At 37.4% G+C, this 23,763-nt stretch overlaps 2 protein-coding genes across 2 annotated transcripts in view; one reads left to right on the top strand and one right to left on the bottom strand.

Annotated features, from left to right (window-relative positions):
* Nucleotides 1-21,835, bottom strand: part of LOC137237811 (fatty-acid amide hydrolase 2) — an 85,308-nt gene extending 63,473 nt beyond the window's left edge. The window contains exons 1-2 of the mRNA XM_067762010.1: nucleotides 21,725-21,835; nucleotides 21,539-21,599 (exon numbers count right to left, since the gene is read on the bottom strand). Coding sequence (XP_067618111.1) covers nucleotides 21,539-21,599; nucleotide 21,725 — 62 coding nt within the window. The 5' untranslated portion in view covers nucleotides 21,726-21,835. The remainder of the gene's footprint in view (nucleotides 1-21,538; nucleotides 21,600-21,724) is intronic.
* On the top strand, nucleotides 4,449-6,315 carry LOC137244158 (succinate--hydroxymethylglutarate CoA-transferase). The gene has a single exon (XM_067772766.1). It carries the CDS (start codon nucleotides 4,856-4,858, stop codon nucleotides 6,185-6,187), a length of 1,332 nt encoding a protein of 443 aa, XP_067628867.1. The 5' UTR covers nucleotides 4,449-4,855; the 3' UTR covers nucleotides 6,188-6,315.
* Nucleotides 21,836-23,763: the final 1,928 nt, after the last annotated feature.

The following is a 23,763-nucleotide window of genomic DNA, read 5'->3' as shown; positions in this document are numbered from 1 at the left end:
TGCCAATGTAAATTTGTAGCATACAAATTTTAATGTGCTTCATACTCATCTAATCCAAATGTAAATCGTTTAATATTTTTGGTAATTTGCCAGTGCGAGTATGAATTTAATGTGCAAAACTTTAAACCAGTTTAATTATTTAATCGCAAAAATAAGCATTTTAAATAATGACTTATAAAATGTCGCATATGAAGTATGTAGATATGTTTGTAAATTCAAATTAATCAACTAATTTGATTACTAGGGTGATCCTTACAAATGATGTTAATGAATTATTCAGTCACACCTCCACTGACTGAATGAAAAATGTGTCCGGTACGGTTCAGCGGTTCGAACCGTTTTTCTATTTTTGGATTGTTTCATCAAAGAAGTTTTTAATTAGTAATTCAAAAATTATATGTAAAAAAACATATACATAAATAAATACAATCCAGCAAAAAACCATACATATTAGGGCAATTATCTTAGTCTAGTAGCCGTAGAAAGTATAGAATATTTTCCTCCCTTTCTAGGCTAAATTTAACACACACAGAGAACGCACCATTTACACAAGCACCTTCCTTCCGATTCAAAAGTGTAATTAGCGGCGAAGATGAAAGATAATCTGCATATTTTCTGCAATGAAATATTTTTAGAAGCAGTCGCGCAGACAAATTCTTAATTTTTTTTTATTTCAGTTTTCAACAAATTTGTCAAAATTATAAATATTATATTCAAATATACATGGAGTATAGAAAATGTAGAAACGGTAAACAAGTTTTCATAAATTATTTTGTTTTTGCGTATAAAAAATTTTTAACAGCAAAATGGGAAACTTTCTACATTTTTTATGGTTTCTAAACAGAGAGAATACCCCTATTGTATTATTTTCGTGAAAAAAGTGAACAATATTTCTAAACACGATAACTTGAGAAAATTTTGAAGTTTGGTATGTAAGTTCCTGGGCACTCATCTCAGATCGCTATTTAAAATGAAAGAAAATTTAGAAAGACCGAAAAAATGCGATAATTCATTACCAAACCCGGATAAAGCGATGAAACTTGGTAGGTCGGTTGTCATTAGGTGAGCAGAATGGAAAATTAGTAAAATTTTGGAAAATGGACGTGGCATCGCCCGCTTTTAAAAGATGGTAATTTAAAACTTGGCGGCCACCGTGGTTTGATGGTAGCGTGCTCCGCCTACCACACCGGATGCCCTGGGTTCAAACCCCGGGCAAAACAACATCAAAAATTTTAGAAATAAGGTTTTTCAATTAGAAGAAAAATTTTCTAAGCGGGGTCGCCCCTCGGCAGTGTTTGGCAAGCGCTCCGGGTGTATTTCTGCCATGAAAAGCTCTCAGTGAAAACTCATCTGTCTTGCAGATGCCGTTCGGAGTCGGCATAAAATCATGTAGGTCCCGTCCGGCCAATTTGCAGGGAAAATCAAAAGGAGCACGACGCAAATTGGAAGAGAAGCTCGGCCTTAGATCTCTTCGGAGGTTATCGCGCCTTACATTTATTTTTTTTTTAATTTAAAACTTTTGCAAGCTGTACTTTGGCAGTTGAGTATGTAATGTTCGGTTACACCCGAACTTAGCCTTCCTTACTTGTTTTTTTGCATTTTACCTTGTGTGACGGCATTATTTATGACTACAAAGAAAAGAATATGTGAGCTTCAAAAGTCGACCGTACTTTCTAAGCAAACACAAGTTACATTTGAATATCTGATTCTATTTTGCTAAAACTAAAACATATCTGTTTACAAACCGTTTAAGCATTTTTTTTTTGCATTTAATTGCCCAAGATTTATGATTTTGCACATTAATTTTATACCCACTTCCAGAACTACTTTTTGTTAGGATTTTTAAGTTTATATCTACACCTAACCTCCTCGAGCCTTACTTCCATGTTTCATATTTTCTCATCAACTGGTTTGGAAAGGGCTTTCTGTTTGACTCTCCAAATCGGAAACATATCTGACCTTTTGCCTAATTGTGCTCAAACTTAAAAAACTTGCTCAATTGGCATGGGAACAGCTCTTGGATACAACCGAGCACGTTTGTAAATACTCAGATCTGACAAACAAGCTGATAAAATCATATGCATTCGGTTAAAGACCACCTCACTTTTATATAAAAGATTTCTAAAGGGTCGTAGACGAAAATAATAAGCTATATGTTAGCGAAAAAGAGCTCTGGATCAATAGAATTTTAGTTTCTAAATTTAATTATAACATTAAATTGGAAAACACTAAAATTTTTGAAAATGGGCGTAGCACCGCCCTATTTTATGACTAAGCAATTTTCTATGTTTCGGGAGCCATAACTCGAAGAAAAATTAGTTCAGAATAGAGCCATATGTATATGTATTATTGCGCAGCCTTGTAAGCACACAAAACAAACAACAAAAGCATTTAAAGTGTATGTAATGTTCGGTTCCACCCTAACTTAGACTTCTTTACTTGTTTGTTCTAACTTGACCGAACAAACGTAAATATTGGTTCAGGTTAGAGACGGTTAAGGTATGTCTCATAAGTAATACAAATGGTTTAAATAAAATGAATTTTAAAATAGCATTTCATACAAATTTCCAGCTTTATAAACCTATTTTATTTATTTTTAATAAGGAGTTGAATACTTTACATTATCGAAGTAGATTTAGAAATCATCACCTATTTAAGAATAACATTAACTTAAATTATAAGAATTTTAAATTTCTCCAAAATACTTACCCGACATAATTTTTTTTTATTCAGAGAGATGCATTTGTGTTTAACCTTTGGACGATGTGTGATATACAATCACAAACCATATCAATGAATAGCGCAGGCCAAACACAACCTACATATTATGAGCTGAATACTTAGTCAGAACGGCGTTATAAAAATATAAACATTTTCGCACACGCCTCTGCGCAGCGAAGAAAGGGCATGAAGTAAATGAAGTGATCCAATGAAAGTGATCCAACAAGAAAGGTCTCACAGAGAGCTAATGATTACTTCACTTGGCTCTCACACCTGTTTACTGAGAGCAATGTTAGACCTAATGATATAAATGAGCAATGAAAGCACGTTTCAAACTCAACGTACTGCAGCTGCGGACGCCATAGACTCACAGCGAACAAAAAACTGTTTCAATGAGGTATAGCGCGCTGCCTTGGAAAATAGGATGTTGCTTGGAAGTACACACAACGTACGGACGCAGCCACACATTTTGTGTTGTATAGAAGCGTTATTGTGACTTGCAGAAGGAAGAGAATCGTCTACTTCAGGTAGAACAGCTTGAGTATGAGGAGGGGTAGGCCGATAGCAATAATTCCCGAAAATTCTACCAAAAAATCCAATAGATGGCGAAAGGTTTCAAAACAAGGGTAATTTTCTACAGAAATGAGGATGGCGATCTCTTAACCGACGAATAGAGTGTGTTTACGTTATGTGGGGAAAACTTTTCCCTACTATTTTATCAAGGGAGAAGGCGCTTTAAAATGAAATATATAGCTGGACCATCCGATTATGGCGAAGTAATAATGGAAATATAACGGGTAACAAATAACATTGTACCAAATAACGAGGAGCCATCCGCCGATCTGTTGAAAGGCTGATGCGAGGAGTTAAATATAAATGAATAAATAAATAAATTGCTTATATCCATCCAGAAGAAGGACAATCTCTCAAACTGGGTTTATTGCCGAAAAATTGGTGTGAAACACCGAAACCAAAGACAACGAACTAATTGTAGTGTATCAGTCTGATTTAGGACCTGGTAGATCGATTATCAACCAATTCTTCCCATACCCTAAATCCAGTAGAAGACTCACGAGAATAGAATCCGCACAGTAGTTTTTACTATACTAGAAACGGAGTTCCGTGTATGCTGTTTTTTTTTTTTCGAATTTTAGTCCCCTAAAAAGCTTATAAGGCTATGTCGAATTATATTTAGGCAACACTACCTCCGTAAAGATTGGCAAGGCTCTGTTCGAGTCATACCAAAAAAAGACTCTCCATCGAGAGCGATTTATTTTACGATATTTTGTGAGACAAGCAAATTATTTTCGTATGCCGATGTTATTGATATCATTGGCCGTAACAAACTCGACAAAAAAAGTGAATAATGCAATGAACGATGACAAGACAAAGTAATTACCAAAGCGAGAATCCACGAAAGCGCTCTTCGTAGCCACGCCCCTGTTGATGGATGCTAATTCGAAACTGTGAAGGACTCTGTCTAAATGGTGAAAAAAATTAACAACTAAAGTAAAAGCCCAGAAATTCAATGGAGAGGTCGCGTTATACGAATGAAAGAAAATACTTCGTCCCAGAAAGTATGCCTTTCGACATCCGCATTTAGAAGCAGAAAAAGGAGAAAGCTCCAATGCGGTTAAGCGCTATTTTATGATGATAATGAAACACCTCTTCCAACATCCGCTTATGATTCCAATTTCGATAGAGAAAATTTTTAAAAACCCGATTCCGTGAAAATTAGTTCCGTAACATCCCTACTATGCACGACTGTGTATACATTTTATACTATAAAAGTAGCATAAACCCAAATCTTGACAGATATCTAAACTAAAGAGAAGAGCATGATACTAAGATTTCATAAGGTTCTCCCACTGATCTTCGCCAACTGACAACACGCTGGAGAACTCATATGTATATTCAGTTATATGAAACGATTGAAGAGAAGTGGTTATGCGATATACTCAGTGGTCAGAAAAACAAAGAAATTTTGAAGGAAACACAAAAACAAACAAACGATAAATCAAGTGAGAGGACCAGCGAAGCTGAAAACCATCAACAAACGTGTGCATGCACTTGTGCTCATATTTAAAATTAATTTCAATAATAGAAATTTGAATAGTTTAGCAAAACACTAAAAATGCAACCGTGCTCAAGCAATCGACTATTGTACACCCTACGGATTTTATTCAAACGACAAGATAGCTTAAAAGCAATCGGACGTTATTGTTTTGCCACGAGCAGCAGTGATGTTGACTCAACACCAACGGTTACTGCTGCTCATCCGCTGAGAGGCGTGCGAATACTTGATATGACGCGCATCATTTCAGGGCCGTACTGTACCATGGTATTGGCCGATATGGGGGCGGAGGTAATCAAAATTGAACGACCCTTTTATGGTGGCGACGAAGCACGCAAATGGGGTCCACCATTTTTGGCGGAGAGTAAAGATGCTACCTACTTCCTAGCTGTTAATCGCAATAAGAAGAGTGTCGCTATCGATTTGAAACGTGGCAAAGAAATTATCTATGAATTGGCCAATAAATGTGATGTGCTTGTAGAAAATTATGTGCCCGGAAAATTGGCTAAGTATGGACTGGATTATGAACAGTTGCGTAAAGTAGCACCACAACTAATTTATTGTTCCATGACCGGTTATGGATCGGTGGGTGCTTATGCCAAACGCCCTGGTTACGATGTTATTGCCTCGTCCATGGCCGGTCTATTGCACATAACTGGCGAACGCGATGGACCACCCTGTAAAGTCGGCGTTGCTGTGACTGATATTGCAACTGGTTTGTATGCGCATGGCGCTATTTTAGCTGCCCTACTACAGCGTGAACGTACGGGCGTTGGTCAAAAGATCGATGTGAATTTGCTATCAACTGGCGTCTCGCTGCTAATAAATGTAGCCACTAACTATTTGAATGCTGGCGTTGAGGCTCATCGTTGGGGTACTGCGCACTCGAGTATTGTACCATACCAAAGTTTTAAAACTGCCGATGGTTATCTAACACTTGGCACAGGTAGTGATGAACAATTCAAGGAACTTTGTAAACTGCTACAAATAACGCATATAGCTGAGGATGCAAAATTCAAAAACAATCGAGATCGTGTTACAAATCGTCAAGAGTTGGTTGCCTTGCTTGCGAGTATATTAGCTGAAAAGAGTTCGAAAAGTTGGATGCAACAATTTGAGGGTGCCTCATTTCCGGTTGGTCCTGTAAATAATATACGTGAAGTATTCGAGGATGAGCATCTGCAGGCAATTGGTTTGGTCAAAACTTTAAAGCATCCAAAAGATGGCAGTGTGAAGGTGGTGGGGCCCCCCGTTGTTTACAGTGAGTCCAGAAACGATGCACGCACAGCACCACCTTGTATGGGACAGCATACAGATGAGGTGTTAACGCAACTCCTTGGGTACAGCGTGGAACATATTGCGGAACTTAGATATAAGAAAGTTATAGAATAATAAATCCGGGGAGTAAGTCGAGATTTCAAATAAGTGAATTTATGTAAACTTAAATCTAGTTTTAAGCTTGGGCAAATAATAAAGTCCTATATGAGAGTGTTTAAAACAGATCTTCGAGTAAGTTTTTACAAGGAGTTCCGCTCCATATATTTATCTTCTATTAACTGGTCGTACGAAACCAAGCTCGTCAAAATATCTTGGCTGCGTCCAACTTTCAACTTAGTCTTCTCCTGCGTAGGAAATAGGAGACAGCCTTGCAAAAGGGACATTTTTGCACTACAGATTTAATGACTACCTCGGAACTGGGGCACTTATGCCGACAGCGCTGAAGTCTGGGCTATACATATTTGAATCATTTCAGAACCACCTACGACTTAGCGAGTAACAGGTGTGTAAAGGATCCAATCGGCACTTCGTATATCATCACAATGGTAAAATTATCAGTTGAAAGCACTGCTAGGGACGATAAGAAATAGTACCGTCTCTTATGTTAGTTCTGCGCTAGTTCGTAGCTTGTGCTGTTCTCTTCAGGGTAGATACACACCTCCTCGCATGCACTGACATGACTAATACTGCAGATAGAATAGTGGAATCTTCATTACAGCTGGCGAATGAAACCAATGCTGAGTGGTAGCTAGTCTTAGCCTTATTCACTTTTAAACACTAAAAAAGTAGAGAGTTCCACTCTGAACCGAGTAATTTGCAAAAGTAAACCGGAAATGAAAAAGCGGATGCGCTAGCTAAACAGGGCGCATCGCTCGAAGCTTGTACCGTAGACGTTCCAATCAGATTGGACGACTTTAACAGGAGGCAGGAGTTGCACATGATCGACCAACCAGGAAAGACGTGGAACCAAGTGCGGTGTTGCAAAGTGTCTAAGATCATGTGCAGGTCTTAAAAAGTTACACAACAAAGTTACTCTTATCACTGAAAATAGGCGACTGTAGGCTCATGATGGATGTTCAGACTGGACACTACCTTCTAGGATCACATGCTTTTAATTTGGCCTTGTCAGTTGTAGCAGATGTAGGAACTGCGTATTAGAGGAGGAAACGATCGAGTACGTTTTGTGCTGTTGTTGTTGTTGTACCAGGGATTGCCCCATCCAATAGGTGCGACCACTCAAAAATTGTCATCAATATCCTCTAATGAGAGTTCAAGGACACTTGCAGTTTCAACAGGGGTGGAACATGGTGTTAGCGGCGTTGGTTCCACATTGAAATTAAAAAGATGGCGCCATGTAGGGACACATTGCAAGCAGTACACTGTGTATGTCGGGGTGATTCTGGATAAGTAAGACTTTAACCTGTTATAGTATCCAGATCGCAGTTGTGCTAGAGCTACGCGCGTCTCCCCTGCGAGTTCAGGGTATTTATCCTTAACAACGGAGTTCGCCGGCCAATTCCCGGTAAAGAGGTCCGATGCTTTTTTTGTGGATATCACTGAGCCCCTGTTTGTGTTTTTATTCTACATACGGCTGTGTTCTCAGGTGCTGTATTTCTTCATAATGCTTGCGAAGATGACTTCTTTAGATCCTGGGAGGCGAGGCCTCTTCAATCAGATGTCTGTTGGGATGCCAAGGCTTCTGGGTATTCAACAGAAACTGTTTGTTCAGCATTTAATTTGTCTCCCTAATGGGGAGTACTCTCGCCTCACTTGGTGTTCTGGGGACAAGAGAAGAGAGACCGTAGGGATTCTAAGAGCAGACTTATATTTTCTTCAGGCTTGGCGACCATATCGGGGAGGCGTAGCATGCAAGCGGCCGGCCAATTCCTTTGTGTGCCGGCAAGAGATTTTATAACGGGTCTGAACTACAGGTCCAACTTCAGTTGCATGCTCACCAAAATGTAGTTCGTGTAGTCGTCATCGGCGTAGGATCAATGGTGACTTCTTCTGGTAGCGAAGGGAGCTTAGATATGTAGAAGTTAAACAAAAGCGGGAATAGGACACCACGCTGTGGTACCCGTTGTTGGTTTCTTCTTGATTTAGATGTTACATTCCTGTTTTGTGCTCGTGCCCTGCGCTTGCAACGCTAACACTCCAGCTAGTAGAAGTAGGACAGCTATCAGATCTAGAAGCAGAAAATAACATAGGTCATAGAAAGCTGCTAGCATTTACCTAGCGAACGAAGTTATTTTATAGCATAGGTTCTAGTTTCTGTTAGAGATTTTTTGTTTGGCCGTTGAGCAAACTTTTGGTTACACTATGGACTAGGGAAATATAATTGTTTAGCTTCGCTATTCTGTATTGCGAATGATAGCTCAGACGAACGATTCGCTTCCAAGCGATGTCGCCTAGCAATGCCATTCTCGATCATTTTCGTCTTTTTTACTTTATGTCAAACAGGAAGGCGAAAGCTGTTGCCAGATGATAGGATATCATCGTTTAACATAGTGAAAATACATTAGCGATCCCTGTGGCGAACGAACGCGCGATATTCGTTCGTCCAGATTGAAATGAATCCCTCACTTGCCCACCCAGCCCGAGAGGTTTTGTTGGCAAGAATTTCTAGGCTGACATTAACTATGCCGCTTTTAACTCTGTTCAGTTATTTTTGCCCTTCAGCCTATTACTGCATTTGAAGCGACGCATTTGCAGAAAATGTAAACCTGTATTTCATCCTACAGCTCACATAAGCCACATATTTGTGTATCGGATAGATTTAGCTTGCTTAGATTATCTAAGACAACATAGAAACAAATTTCCCGTATAGTACTCAGTGAGAGTTATTAGGTCCTCTTTGCTTAGATTAATGAGCTTAGATCATACTCTCGTTGCTGGAAGTATAAAAAATTTGACCTACCTTTGCTCAGGGCATTCAATCCAGAGTTGTCTGAACTTGCCAGGTACTTTTGGTGTCCCTAGTGTGTGCCTTTGTGAGTCCACAGAAGGCCTCTGAACCATAAAATGCTGCTAGAACACCCTGCTTTGCTGGGTAGTCTACCTGTTTATTACCTTCATGCCCTGATTCCCGAGAACCCATCCTAACAAAACCTTGTTTTTGGCTCGCAGATTATTTAGGATTCCAACGTATTCATCCTCTTAGACTGTAAAGCTCGTAAGGCTGCCTAGTTGTCTCACATAATGAGGATACACCTCGAGGATAACCCTGTTGGTAGGCATTCTCTACCGCAAACTTCTATTGCATAGATTTCTGCCTGGAAAAATAGTCGAGTAGCACCCCGATGGTATCGATTTCTTGAAGTTCGGAAATAAGATGCAAACTTCCTTTTCCCTTCATTAAATTTTGATCCATCTGTGAATCAGAACTCTGAAACAGGGTATGTAAATGAATTCCCTGTTTCCACAATGAACATCTCAAAATTCCGTGATATTTCTGAGCTAAAGGACGGAAACATGACAGGGCATATGAAAGTAATAAGAAAATTCATAGGAAATTCCGTATTGCAACTACATGATGAATTTTCTTATTACTTTCATATGCCCTGTCATGTTTCCGTTCTTTAGCTCAGAGATATTTTAAAGTCTTCGCTATTAGAATAGGAAATTGAGTATTCCCACTAAGCACTAAGTGCTTTATGACAAAACTAACTAGTCGATGCAGTTTGCTTTACTTAGTTATTGCTTTTCTTTGCGTAGTTTTTGGGCACCAAACTAAAGCGTCATAGATCACTACATGCCTTACAACACATTAAATGTACACTATAATATTTATTCTTAATAGAAGATTTAATGTGCCACTCTAAATTAAAACTTATTTAATCTAGTTTCAATTTAAATATTTTAGTCACAGAAATCTTCGTTCAGAGTCGTACACATAAATTTGCCAATTTTTTCTGCAGGTACAGTAGACGCTCACAAATTAGAACCACTTTGCTTTTAGGGTGATTATAATTTCTGAAAAAATCTAATTCCCGGACGTTTTTTTATTTGTATAAAACCTTAAAAATTAAGTCAATTTGCAATAAAAAACTACAATGAAATTGTGTCCTATTCAATTTTGTTCATAAAAACGAGAAAACATAAGATAACAATCCAGTACAATACATATCACATGTTTTTTTATTAAATAAACATATATGCATATATCCGCTAAATCAAAAAAATATCCAAAAAACAAAAGCTCCAATTACAATAAAAATATTTTTTCATTAAAAATACATAAAAGATCGATGGAAATACATTAAAAAAGCCAAAAATGAATCAAAAACTACATAACTAATATTCAGCGATGTGCAATGATTTTTTTGTTAGTCTTGTGATAGGTATTAGAAACAGCGTTTAAAATTGATGATTTATTCGATTTTATATAGCTGATTGCAGATGGCGCCACATCAAATTCTAGGGCTAACCGCTTCCCTTGAACACCTTTGTCAAGCTTTCCCAAGATCTGAACTTTGGTTTCCAAGGACAAAGTATTTGTCTTATGTTTATTTGGCATTTCAGCGAACTACTTTTACTTTTAAACATACAATGCCAAAACACTTGCACGCTTATCGAATTTCACACAAAAACTACAGAACCGCAACGAAAATCCAACGACTACCGAGCGTAATGCTTGAAACACAATGCCGAGCGACGACGATATACGCCACGTCGGGCGATGACATTTTTGTTTATTCAGAGTGGCCATTATTTAGAAATAAAGATGAAAAAAATTAAAACTTTTTTAATTCTCTGCTTTAGCACTTGACTGCTAAACCACGCCCAAAATTTTGAGAAATTAACAAAACAAAACAAAAATGTTAAGAAATTAAATTAAAAATTATATGTAAAGAAAAAAAAATTGTTTTTGGATATTATGTTTTTTTTTTATATACTTAAAAAATTGAACAGCAGCAACCCTTGGGATGTTTGTCGTCATTGGCCGGCGGCGACGATGAAATAAGTCTATCGTCGCAAAATAACGTCGCGTAAATTTCGCTCTTGGCGTTCATTGTGTTCACCTTCATGTAATTATGGGGATTCTATTTTTGACAAGGCGATGTTCGTCGCGTTTATTTCGCGGCGTCAGGGCATTGTGTTTCAAGCTTAACATGAATAAATTGGGGATTGCCCTTTTCCTGTCTATTTTGCAACAAAAAAAAAATTGGCTCAGAAATTAGAAAATTCGATTCTAATTTCAGATCGTGTAATGTATTGATTCTAATTTCTGGACATTCCTATTACTAAAGGTTCTAATTTGTCAGCGACTACTGTATAAACATTTTTCCATATAAAAACAATCAGCTACCTTTAAACTAATCAAAAGTTACACTTTATTAGACTAAAATTGAATGATCGGCTATAAAAAGCTCACAGAGTGTATTAGTTTCGTACTCATTAGGGTAGTTCATAACGGCATAAACTAATCGAGAGTAATATAGACTTCTATTTATCAAAATGATCAGAGAGAAAAAAGAAATTCATTAAGACTTGCCTGTCCGTCCTTCTGTCCGTCAACACTTGAGTAAAATGAACAAAATAGGACGATAAGCACGCCCCCTTTTTTATATGTATAAAATTTTAAAAACGCAAAAACTTGATTATTCAGTAAATAATGCATCTACATACAATGACCAAATATGATATGAAAGTTAGTAGGTCGATTCCTAACTAAAATTGTTCAAAAAGGCGTGTGAGTCCGCCCACTTTTGGAAAAATCAATTTCATAAATATGAGTGGTCATAAATCAATAACCTTACGTGCTTTCATCACAAAACTCGTCAACCAGACTTTTTTATAAAATGTAATAAGTCTGAAAAAAAAATCAACGAAATCGGTATATAACCACGCCTATTTTGATATGGAAAGCGAAAATTATATACAATATTATTGCGAATAATAAGCTTATATCAATGCTATTTTTCCTCCAACAGAAAATTGGAAAAATCAAACAAGTTTTTCAATGGTTGTGACCCTCTTTTTTTTCGCGAAGCATTCTATTACCTTTCGACGGAGTTTATCTATCGCGAAAAAATTCGATAAATGATATGTACTATGTACTGTGAATATGTCTGTTAAATATCGTATAAGTTGGCTAAGGAGCGCGCTCACTTTTCTTAAAAAGTCATAACAGACAATATTGTGACGAATATTACAAGACTTTAGGAGAAATGGGTTAACGAGGAAACCGAGAGTATAAAAGCAGCGTAAGCTGAGTAATAACGAATCAGTTTTTATTTAAACACACTGTTGTGAAGTACGTGATATTGAAATGTAATTGCACTACTCACAAGTAGACTAAATAAAGACCATATTGCAATGCTGAATATTGGAGTGATTTATTCAACAGTTTAGCGATTCGAGCAGAAGGTTTTGAATAATCGGAATTCCCACAGAGGTCGTTACAATATCTATTACATTGGAAACACCATTTTAATGGGATAATGAAAAAGGTGAAAATATATAAAAATGGGAGTGGCACAGCCCCATTCTTGACCAAGCATTCCTTGAAGTTTCGGTAGAAATAACCAGAAGCACAGCGGTTCGTGCCTCCGCTATTAAGCACAAGTCGTTTTGTAGCGAGTTATTTAACTACTACCGTGAGTCTTTAATAATTGCCGCTAGATTGGTCTAACTCTCCTTTGCGCGCCTACCCTAGAGAGCTATAAGCAAGCTTACATACAAGTGAAGCTAATATAAGCGTGTTAAAAATAGCTTTATGTCAATAATTTTTATACTCAGTTGAGCAGAGCTCACAGAGTATATTAAGTTTGATTGGATAACGGTTGGTTGTACATATATAAAGGAATCGAGATAGATATAGACTTCCATATATAAAAATAATGAGGATCGAAAAAAAATTTGATTGAGCCATGTCCGTCCGTCCGTCCGTCCGTCCGTTAACACGATAACTTGAGTAAATTTTGAGGTATCTTGATGAAATTTGGTATGTAGGTTCCTGAGCACTCATCTCAGATCGCTATTTAAAATGAACGATATCGGACTATAACCACGCCCACTTTTTCGATATCGAAATTTTCGAAAAACCGAAAAAGTGCGAGACTTCATTACCAAAGACAGATAAAGCGACGAAACTTGGTAGATGAGTTGAATAGAAAACTAGTAAAATTTTGGACAATGGGCGTGGCACCGCCCACTTTTAACAGAAGCTAATTTAGAAGTTTTGCAAGCTGTACATTGTCAGTCTTTGAAGATATCATGATGAAATTTGGCAGGGACGTTACCCCTATTACTATATGTACGCCTAATAAAAATTAGCAAAATCGGAGAAGGACCACGCCCACTTTTAAAAAAAAAAATTTTTTAAGTAAAATTTTAACAAAAAATCTAATATCTTCACAGTATATAAGTAAATTATGTCATCATTCAACCCCAGTAATAATATGGTGCAACAAAATACAAAAATAAAAGAAAATTTCAAAATGGGCGTGGCTCCCTATGTTGTGGCTCTAAAAAAGCCAATTCGAAGCGCAGTGAAATCAGATATAACCACGCCTACTTTTTAGATATCGGAAATTTCACAGAAATTGGATAGAATTTTTAAAAATGGGCATGGCATCGCCAACAATTAGGAGAAGAAAATTTAAAAGTAGTAATTAAGAAGCCGTTGATATCATTTTGCAACTGGTAAAAATAATCGCTCTTGGTATTATATTATAGATCTGAGGAAAATTTGTTAACGAGCACGCCCACTTCTTTTAAAAAAGTTGGTTAAAGTTTTAACCATCACAGAAACATAACAATTGTATATATATATAAGAGCAAAGCCTGAAATTTAAAAAAAAATCAATTGGTCCTGGTCCCTCCCCTTTATTTAAGCTTTTTCAAACCTTTAAAAACCAAAGCCCTTTTACCACATTAGTTAGACCGGTACTAGAATACAGATCAATAGTCTGGAATCCGCGATATCAAGTTCATGCAGATAGGCTTGAGTCAATACAGAAGCAATTTTTACTTTTTTCTTTAAGGAATTTTCATTGGGACTCTGCGTATAATTTTCCACCTTATACTAGTCGGTTAAAGCTTATCAATTTTCCAACTCTCGCTAGTCGTAAAGAAATGCTAGGCGTATTATTTATGGCTAAATTACTGAATGGTCTAATTTTTAGCCCTTTTCTTTTGAACGAAGTAAACTTCAATGTCCCATCACGAGCGTGAGGCAGTGCAGAACTAATTTCGAATTAAATGAACCTTTTCGGTGTTTGTGTCATGATTTTAACTGTCATTCGAATTCATTTGATATAACGCATTCACTTTTTACTATTAAGAAAACTGTCCTATCCTATCTTAACTCGTATCATGATTCAATTACTAGAGGTTTGTTCTTCAATGATGACAGATCTTTGACACTCCCAAATTGAAAATTCTGGACAGGTTGCTTTTACGAAGTAAGGAAAACGGGAAATAATTCAATCCCCTTCAGTGAAATTGTAGTAGACAAGTATCTTTGGTAGATAATAGTAGTGATAATAAATTTGTAAATGCCAAAAGTTTTTGGGAAAATAATTCATTTTCTACTAAATATTTCGTGAATTGATAAAGTTATGTTGCTTTGGTCATTCTTTCAGAACTTGTTTGAAGAATGCCGTACGTTAGAATTTTATTCAAAAATGCACTATCTCAAAATTTGTTTCCAAAACTCCCTACATGAGCATAAGTTCAATGCATTTTGTCATAAGAGGGAGTTAATGAAAAGAGATGAAGCGTTCTTCAATTTAACTCTAATATAGGGCGGTTTTGTGACAAATCCTGAATTGGGAAATTTTTGAAAAATATTTTGAGATAGCATGATTTTGAACAGGCAGCCGACATGGGGTGATAAGCTACTCAGCAGCTGCAATGAACTGACAAAAACAAAAATAAAAGAAAATGGCTTATTGTCTTAGAACTTTATATTCCTACCTTGACTTTGACAGAAGAGTTAAGCTTTTGTGCTGTCCTGCCACTACACAGGGAGTATTTAATTTAGAATATTCGGAATACGTTCATTTGATACTACCGCACGAGGTCCCAATATACATATGTAATATTCCAAATATAAACCGATTCTCCAAATTTTTAAATGGAGACGAATATTCCGAGCATACGGAATTAATAGAACAGAAGGTCGACTTTTAATACGTGCCCAAAAATATCGAGAGAAGTGTCAAAAGACGCGTATTGACCTCGATAACAATAATTCGACGGCGGAAATAAAAATTCTAGCTCGTTCAAAAGATATTGACGAAAAACCGAAAATTACCCCGGGTTTCGTTGACGGCCTTTAACCGAGCTTATAAAAAATTACCCTGGCCGGTCCACCAATGAGGTCGGATCAAAATTAAATGCGTGCAAAATCCCTTTGTACACAAAATCTTTTTCAGTGCACAAAAACATTACAACAAACACATGAAAATTGCCAACTTCAACTGCACATATCTCCGGACAGAGATACAATTTTTCTTTTCCGCCTTAGGATTATTATTGTCGAGGTCACCTATCTCGATATTTTTGGACGCGTATTAGCAGTAGACTCCTGTTCTAGACTTTTACCTGAATAAATTGACATGCCCAATGAGTACATTTCGTTATGGCATCTCCATTATTTACTAATGACATTTTTACGTGAATCGATTTAATAGTCGAGGTTTTGACGTTGAACGATGAATTTTGAATTGGTTTAGGTTTCGTATTTCATAGGTTTACGAAAGTGCACGATTCCTTGGTGTCCGTACTTTTCATAAAACCTATGTTCAGCCACACTTATAGATCATGCCATAGTTAAAAAATTCATCACAAAATTAAAATAAATGTTGTAAGGAATTATGCAGTTAAGAACTTTTCGTTTATTTGTAAACTGATTGCTTCCTATTTCTACTACTAATATTTTTCGAAAATTCGCAAAGAAATAACACAGTTAACGGGTGTCAATTCGATTTGGGAGCAAAATGGCTGCAATTGTCAAAAAATGTGTCTATCGAGCAACCTCTTAATATTGAATCATGAACTCGTATCAAAATAAATAAAAAATATAGAAAAAACCTTTTTAATGCTAAAAGTGTTAACTTATTTAACAATTTGCTATATGTATAATTTCCAACTGTTATGTATATAATACTCAGCTGATGATTTTTATCCCGTAGATGAGCAGTTTTAGATATCGACGCTTAACAAACCTCCGCGTATCAACAACTCGGCAAAAACAAAATCTGTGCGTCATGCGGATGCGCCCCTCGTGTCGGTTGGATGGGCTTTGGAGGGTATTAATCGGTTGGGTTTATTATTCTTGTTATTATTATGATTAGGTTGAACAAGTCGGTCCGTGAGGAACTCCCATAGGCTAATTGAGTCCGTAGTGTTACCAGAAGCTTTTAAAAGTCGAATTTTAATGAGATTTGGCAAGAACATTGTTTATATGGCAGTAACTGTTTTATAGCTTCTTACGAAATACGATATTTACATATATTTACGTTTCCGTATCATTTAATGCTCGTGACATTTGTTTGAATGTTTATAAATAAATAAATGTAAGGCGCGATAAACTCCGAAGAGATTTTAGGCCGAGCTTCTCTTCCAATTTGCGTCGTATTTTCGCTACAAATTGGCGACTCTGAACGGCATCTGCAAGGCAGATGAATTTTCACTGAGAAGCTTTTCATGGCCGAAATACACTCTGAGTGCTTGCCAAACACTGACGAGGGGCGACCCCGCTTAGAAAAATTTTATTCTAAATGAAAAAAATTTTTTCTAAAATTTTAATGTTGCTTTGCCCGGGGCGTGAACCCAGCATCTTCCGTCTGGTAGGCGGAGCACGCTACCATCACATCACGGCGGCCGCAAATTTTAAAAATCTTAATTATTAAATGCTTACTAAACATATAAACATATGAGAGCACATATCTGGGTGTACAATGTTCGGTTTCGACCGAACTTTGTCTTCCTTGCTTGGCTATTTAATAAACGATCTCTATAACTGTTCGTTTAGGCTCACGGTAGAGGTTTACGCCGATCACTTTATCGGCGGCGGCGGCGTAGGCTCTATTATATACCGCCGGTGTTCTTATTTTAAAAAGCTTAATTTTTCTATTTAAAAAAATAATATTTAGGAAAGGTTTTGTTTGTATGTATTTAAGGAAATCAACGTGTTGGCCATTTCGGAAAGATCCGCGGTTTTTACCTCAAGATCTCGCAGACCGTTCAAAAATTTTCAGGAGTATCTCTTTGCGGAGGGATTGTCCCTCGTTCGCTTACCCAGAGAGGCTTCGAACCTAACCCCAGTCTTTGGAATTGGTACTGCTGCGTCTGCTGAAAAGAAATAGAGATACATAAAATAGTCACACTTTTATCTGTATATCTCGCAAAGCGTAGTTTCACCTAGGGATAACTCCTAATAATTGTCGCGAACATAATTTTTTTAAATCATTTGTGACTCCTTGGCGGTCACGCACAAAGGCGACTTACGGTTGCTATTAATGGTCTATTAATACTCATTACTCTCGTGGCACAGGACGCCTCCAGTTTTTTCTGCTGGTTTTAAGAGCTACAATTCCCGATGTGCGAACAGTCCTGACCACCAGTCGCTACCACGCCTCCTGATCCTCACACCATGTACAAACTCATACCTTCGGCGACGCAACTTTCCTAGAAGCTCTAGCACCAAAGACTTTCCAACGAATGCTTTTGTCGCGCTATGCTGTCGAGCTACACAAGAGAAACACCGTGAAACGTTAGGGAGTAACTACTCGACCAAGGATGCCGCCTTCGAAATCATAAGCAGTCTAAGTGGATGTCATTGAGTAATGGGTGAAAATCGTATAATCCTCGGCGCATTTACATAATTAAAATTTTACAAAGACCCTGGATAAAATTTTTAAAATGTAGACCAAAGTTTGCAGACGTTTGTGTTCACAACATTGATTTAAATATTCTTCGTTAAATCAAACCATATTTTAGAATGAAAGTCGACCGATTTTAAGTTGAAAGATGTTAACGGCACCTTTTTTGGGCATTTTGCTTTTTATACCAACTTGAGCAAAATTTTAAAATATGTTCGACTTAAATAAAACAAAAAATAAATGTAAGGCGCCATAACCTCCGAAGAGATCTAAGGCCGAGCTTCTCCTCCAATTTGCGTCGTGCTCCTCATGATTTTCCCTTAAATTGGCCGGACGGGACCTCCATGTTTTATGCCAACTCCGAACGGCATCTGTAAGGCAGATGAGTTTTCACAGAGAGCTTTTCATGGCAGAAATACATCCGGAGCGCTTGCCAAACACTTCTTCTAATTGAAAAACCTTATTTCTAAAATTTTGATGTTGCTTTGCCCGGGGTGTTAACCCAGGGCATACGGTGTGGCAGGCGGAGCACGCTACTATCACACCACGGTGTTCGACTTGGGACTTTTTATTTGAATTCATTGTTCGTTATTAATTTTTTGAAAAACCAAGTAAGGAAGGTTAAGTTCGGGTGTAACCGAACATTATATACTCAGCTGAGAGCTATGATGACAACATAAGGGAAAATAACCATGTAGGAAAATGAACCGAGGGTAATCCTGGAATGTGTTTGTATGACATGTGTATCAAATGAAAGGTATTAAAGATTATTTTATGAGGGAGTGGGCCATAATTCTATAGGTGGACGCCATTTAGGGATATCGCCATAAAGGTGGATCAGGCTTGACTCTAGAATTTGTTTGTACGATATGGATATCAAACGAAAGGTGCTAATGAGTATTTCAAAAGTGCGTGGGGTTTAGTTCTATAGGTGGACGGACGCCTTTTCGAGAAAAACCCCATTAAGGTGAACCAGGGGTGACTCTAGAATGTGTTTGTACGATATGGGTATCAAACTAAAGGTATTAATAAGGGTTTTAAAAGGGAGTGGTGGTAGTTGTATAGGTGGTCGCCTTTTAGAGATATCGGCATAAAGGTGGACCAGGGGTGACTCTAGAATGCGTTTTTACAATATGGGTATCAAACGAAAGGTGTTAATGAGTATTTTAAAAGAGCGTGGGCCTTAGTTCTATAGGTGGACGAGATATCGCCATAAAGGTGGACCAGGGATGACTCTAGAATGTGTTTGTACGATATGGGTATCAAATTAAAGGTATTAATGAGGCTTTTAAAAGGGAGTGGTGGTAGTTGCATATGTGAAGGCGTTTTCCAGATATCGACCAAAATGTGGACCAGAGTGATCCAGAACATCATCTGTTGGATACCGCTAATTTATCTATATATATAATACCAGGAACAGATTTCCTGGCAAGATTTTAAGGGTTTTTTATTTCGCCCTGCAGAACTTTTTCATTTCATTCTACTTAATATGGTAGGTGTCACATCCATTTTACAAATTTTTTTTCTAAAGTTATATTTTGCGTCAATAAACCAATCCAAATACCATGTTTCATCCCTTTTTCGTATTTGATATAGAATTATGGCATTTTTTTCGTTTTTGGTAATTTTCGATATCGAAAAAGTGGGCGTGGTCATAGTCGGATTTCGGCCATTTTTTATACCAATACAAAGTGAGTTCAGATAAGTACGCGAACTGAGTTTAGTAAAGATATATCGATTTTTGCTCTAGTTATAGTGTTAACGGCCGAGCGGAAGGACAGACGGTCGACTGTTTATAAAAACTGGGCGTGGCTTCAACCGATTTCGCCCTTTTTCACAGAAATAAGTTATTGTCCCAGAATCTAAGCCCCTACCAAATTTCACAAGGATTGGTAAATTTTTGTTCGACTTATGGCATTAAAAGTATCCTAGACAAATTAAATGAAAAAAGGCGGAGCCACGCCCATTTTGAAATTTTCTTTTATTTTTGCTTTTTATTGCACCATATCATTACTGGAGTCGAATGTTGACATAATTTACTTATATACTGTAAAGATATAACATTTTTTTTCAAAATTTGACTTTAAAAAGAATTTTTTTTTAAAGTGCGCGTGGTCGTTCTCCGATTTTGCTAATTTTTATTAAGCATACATGCAGTAATAGGAGTAACGTTCCTGCCAAATTTCATCATGATATCTTCAACGACTGCCAAATTAATGCTTGCAAAATTTTAAATTACCTTCTTTTAAAAGTGGGCGGTGCCACGCCCATTGTCCAAAATTTTACAAATTTTCTATTCTGCGTCATCCGTTCAACTCACCTACCAAGTTTTATCACTTTATCCGTCTTTGGTAATGAATTATCGCACTTTTTCGGTTTTTCGAAATTTTCGATATCGAAAAAGTGGGCGTGGTTATAGTCCGATATTGTTCATTTTAAATAGCGATCTGAGATGAGTGCTCAGGAACCTACATACCAAATTTCATCAAGATACTTCAAAATTTACTCAAGTTAACGAACAGACGGACGGACGGACGGACGGACATGGCTCAATCAAATTTTTTTTCGATCCTGATGATTTTGATATATGGAAGTCTATTTCTATCTCGATTGCTTTATACCTGTACAACCAACCGTTATCCAATCAAAGTTAATATACTCTGTGAGCTCTGCTCAACTGAGTATAAATATGCAAAGTGGGCATATAAATTTATTATATGTGACCCGGTATATGAAAACGTCGCTTAGGACTCATAAAAGAAATTGCGAGAAACAGCTGTTAACAGCTGTTTTTTTTTTTTTTTTTGTCATAAGCCACCTTTTTATAGACCGGGTCACATATAACTTCTCTTTTAGTGTTTTGTGTTAATAACTTGGTGAATTGGGTGATGCAAAGTCCGTGTTAAGCTGACATCGAAAACGTCTGTTTTTTTAATAACTTTTGAACAGTTAGAAAGAGTTAAATTTCGCAATTTGTTTCTTATAACTGGCAGTGATGCGCATACGTTGATACCACTTTCGACCATATCCGGCCAATTTTCGACATGATCAATAAATGGGCTAAAAAACAGTCTTAAACGAGTAGAAAATATAGTAATGCGCCGAACGCCGCCGCCGCCGCGCCGATATTTTTGACATTCGGCGGCGGCGTGCGAAAAACGACTAAAATCGGCGGCGTATATCTCTACTCTACGGACATATTATCAAAGTCCTTTTTCTATAGTTTGGTGAAACTAGAAGCACACTTTTAGGGGCTACAACTCGTTTAGCAACCAAACTATGTTCAAACTAAATTGGTGATCAAAGGGCCATAATAATGAAATAATGAGCTTCTCAATACCACATATTTACAAGGATCAAAGAAAACGTTCTTTTGAAGAGATCCGCTCAACCTAAGCTTCAAACCAAAGAGCGGTGTTTTGCAATCTTTTTTCGACTCGTTGTAATGTTAAGCATCGAACCAGGCGTAGAACTCTAACTTTTGTTATCTTGACTTAAACGGTTAGTGCAGCCAAAAAATTTATGCAGATAGTACCGAAACAAACCACATTTTGCACATATGTTAGTAGAGATTTCCAATAAAACAATATAAAGAAATATTTTGTTCTTGTTTTAAAAATGTATCACTTACGAATAGAAAACTTCATGCAACTGTTGTCTGATGATTGCAGCTATCGATTTTTTCGGATGCACTGATATCACAATTCATTTGTGTGAATTTTGTGGTTGTTGCAGCAATGAAGAGAAAAATTAAAAGATACAAAAATAAAAATAAGCGAATAAAATTTAATCAAAAAACAAATAATGATTCACTTACTATTAAATTTTATTTTAATTCACACAAATTAAAATCACTTAGAACAAAATTTCAAATAAGCGCCTTAAAAGATTAATCTAAAATGCGTAAGACGTCCGCAACCGAAAACGAAATGAATCTAAATAATTGCAAATTAAAAGTAAAATTGGCGAACTCATCTAGGCATTTTCATATTTACATTCATTGGTATATATGAATGTAGGCATGTGTGGCGCCTAACCGGCCGCAGCCGACCCCTCCACACAGAGCCATCGGTGAAATCGCGCACCCAACACCACCTAATTCAATGACCGTTAACGCCAACAGCGCAGTTACACACAAATTTGCCACTATTAGATACAACAAATACAACAACATTACTTAGATACCGGCACAGGAAAATCTCGAAGATGGGCAATAAAGTCATTATGTACTTCGGTTAACTAACGATTTATTTACCTATTGTGTATACATATTAGAGTTTTACGCCGGTCACTTAATCGTCGGCGGCGGCATAGGCTCTATTTTTTACCGGCGGCGGGGGTGTGACCGGCGCGCCGACAAAGTGATCGGCGTAAACCTCTTAATTGAATGGCTGGACTTCACAGTATCACATTGCCCACAACTAATGGATATAGAAATATACTGCAGACGTCAATGGTACGAGTATGTTTGACGATCTCGAACAATATCATTAACTTCCGGATGAGTGTCTGGGAGGCTTGTAAAGCGAAAATTAGAAAAAAAAATATTTGGAAAGGTTTTGTTTATAAGTATTTAAGGAAATCGACGTTTCGGCCATTTCGGAAAGATCCGCGGTTTTTGCCTCAAAATCTCGCAGTACGTTCAAACAATTTTGGGAGTACCTCCATGCAGAGAAGGGGAAAAATACTTAAAACTTTTGTATCGTAGTTTTACCGGAGGAGATGATCTGGGCTAACTCTAATACCCGTCGTCGGCACGATTACTTTAAACCATTTGTGGCTACATGCTGGTCACGCACGAAGGCGACTTACGGCTGCTATCAATTATCTACTAATAGTCATGACTTTGGTGGCCCAAGTTTAACGATTGCCGTCAATGCTGGGTTATTGTTGATCGCGCCAAAGGTCGCCTTCAGTTTTTTAGTATTTTTCTAGGAGCTACAATTCCCGACGTGCGAACAGTAGCAATCCCGACCACCAGTCGCTACCACGTATGCTGGCCCTTATACCATATGCCAGCACAGAAGCTGTAGGACTGCGACTTCGAACTCATACCTTCGCCGACGTTACTTTCCTAGAAGCTGTAGGTGTAGCTCCGAAGACTTTCTGACGGATGTTTTTGTCGCGCTATGCTTCCGAGCTACACCAAAAAAACACCTTGAAATGTTAGGGAGTATTTATTCGGTCAAGCATGCCGCTCTCGAAATCATAAGCAGTCTAAGTCGATATGATTGGGTAACACATGGGTGAAAATCATATAATCGTTGGCGCATCTACATAATTAAAACTTTACTAGGACCGTGAATAAAAGTTCTAAAATGTAGACCAAAATTCGCAAACGTTTGTGTTCGATACATTGACTTCAATAGTCTTCGTTTCCGGCCATATGATATAAGAGCTCATTATGGACGACCACCTTCAGTTTTCAGACTAGTTCGATTAGCCTCTACGTTAGGATAGTAGAACACCCGGTAATTTGTTCGACTGTCTTGAGAAAGCTTTTGCTTCATCACTTTGAGTGTTCTTGCCAAGGACAAAGCCTAACCTGGTTAGAAAATGTGCCTACGTATTCACATTTGTAACAGGAGCCGTCACGTGCTGGTCATATTTAAGGATGGTTGATAGGCTATATCCAATGTGATTCACTCCAAGGGACTAGATGGGAATAGGGCCACCAACTTTAGGAAATATCAAACCGGGAGACTTGGTTGTTGAACGATGAAGTGTGAAAATCAAAATAAGATTTCAGACGCTATTTTTATAGCTAAGCAAATAAAGTGATTTTTCAAACCCTTCTCATATGTGTTGAACTTAAGCGTGAGCTGAGAATCATTTCAAAGGAGAATTTAAACCACT

Source organism: Eurosta solidaginis, chromosome 1 (genome assembly GCF_040869045.1).
Source record: "Eurosta solidaginis isolate ZX-2024a chromosome 1, ASM4086904v1, whole genome shotgun sequence".
Classification (NCBI taxonomy): domain Eukaryota; kingdom Metazoa; phylum Arthropoda; class Insecta; order Diptera; family Tephritidae; genus Eurosta; species Eurosta solidaginis.
Note: the sequence above shows the minus strand (reverse complement) of the source record. Positions and strands in the feature narration are given on the sequence as shown.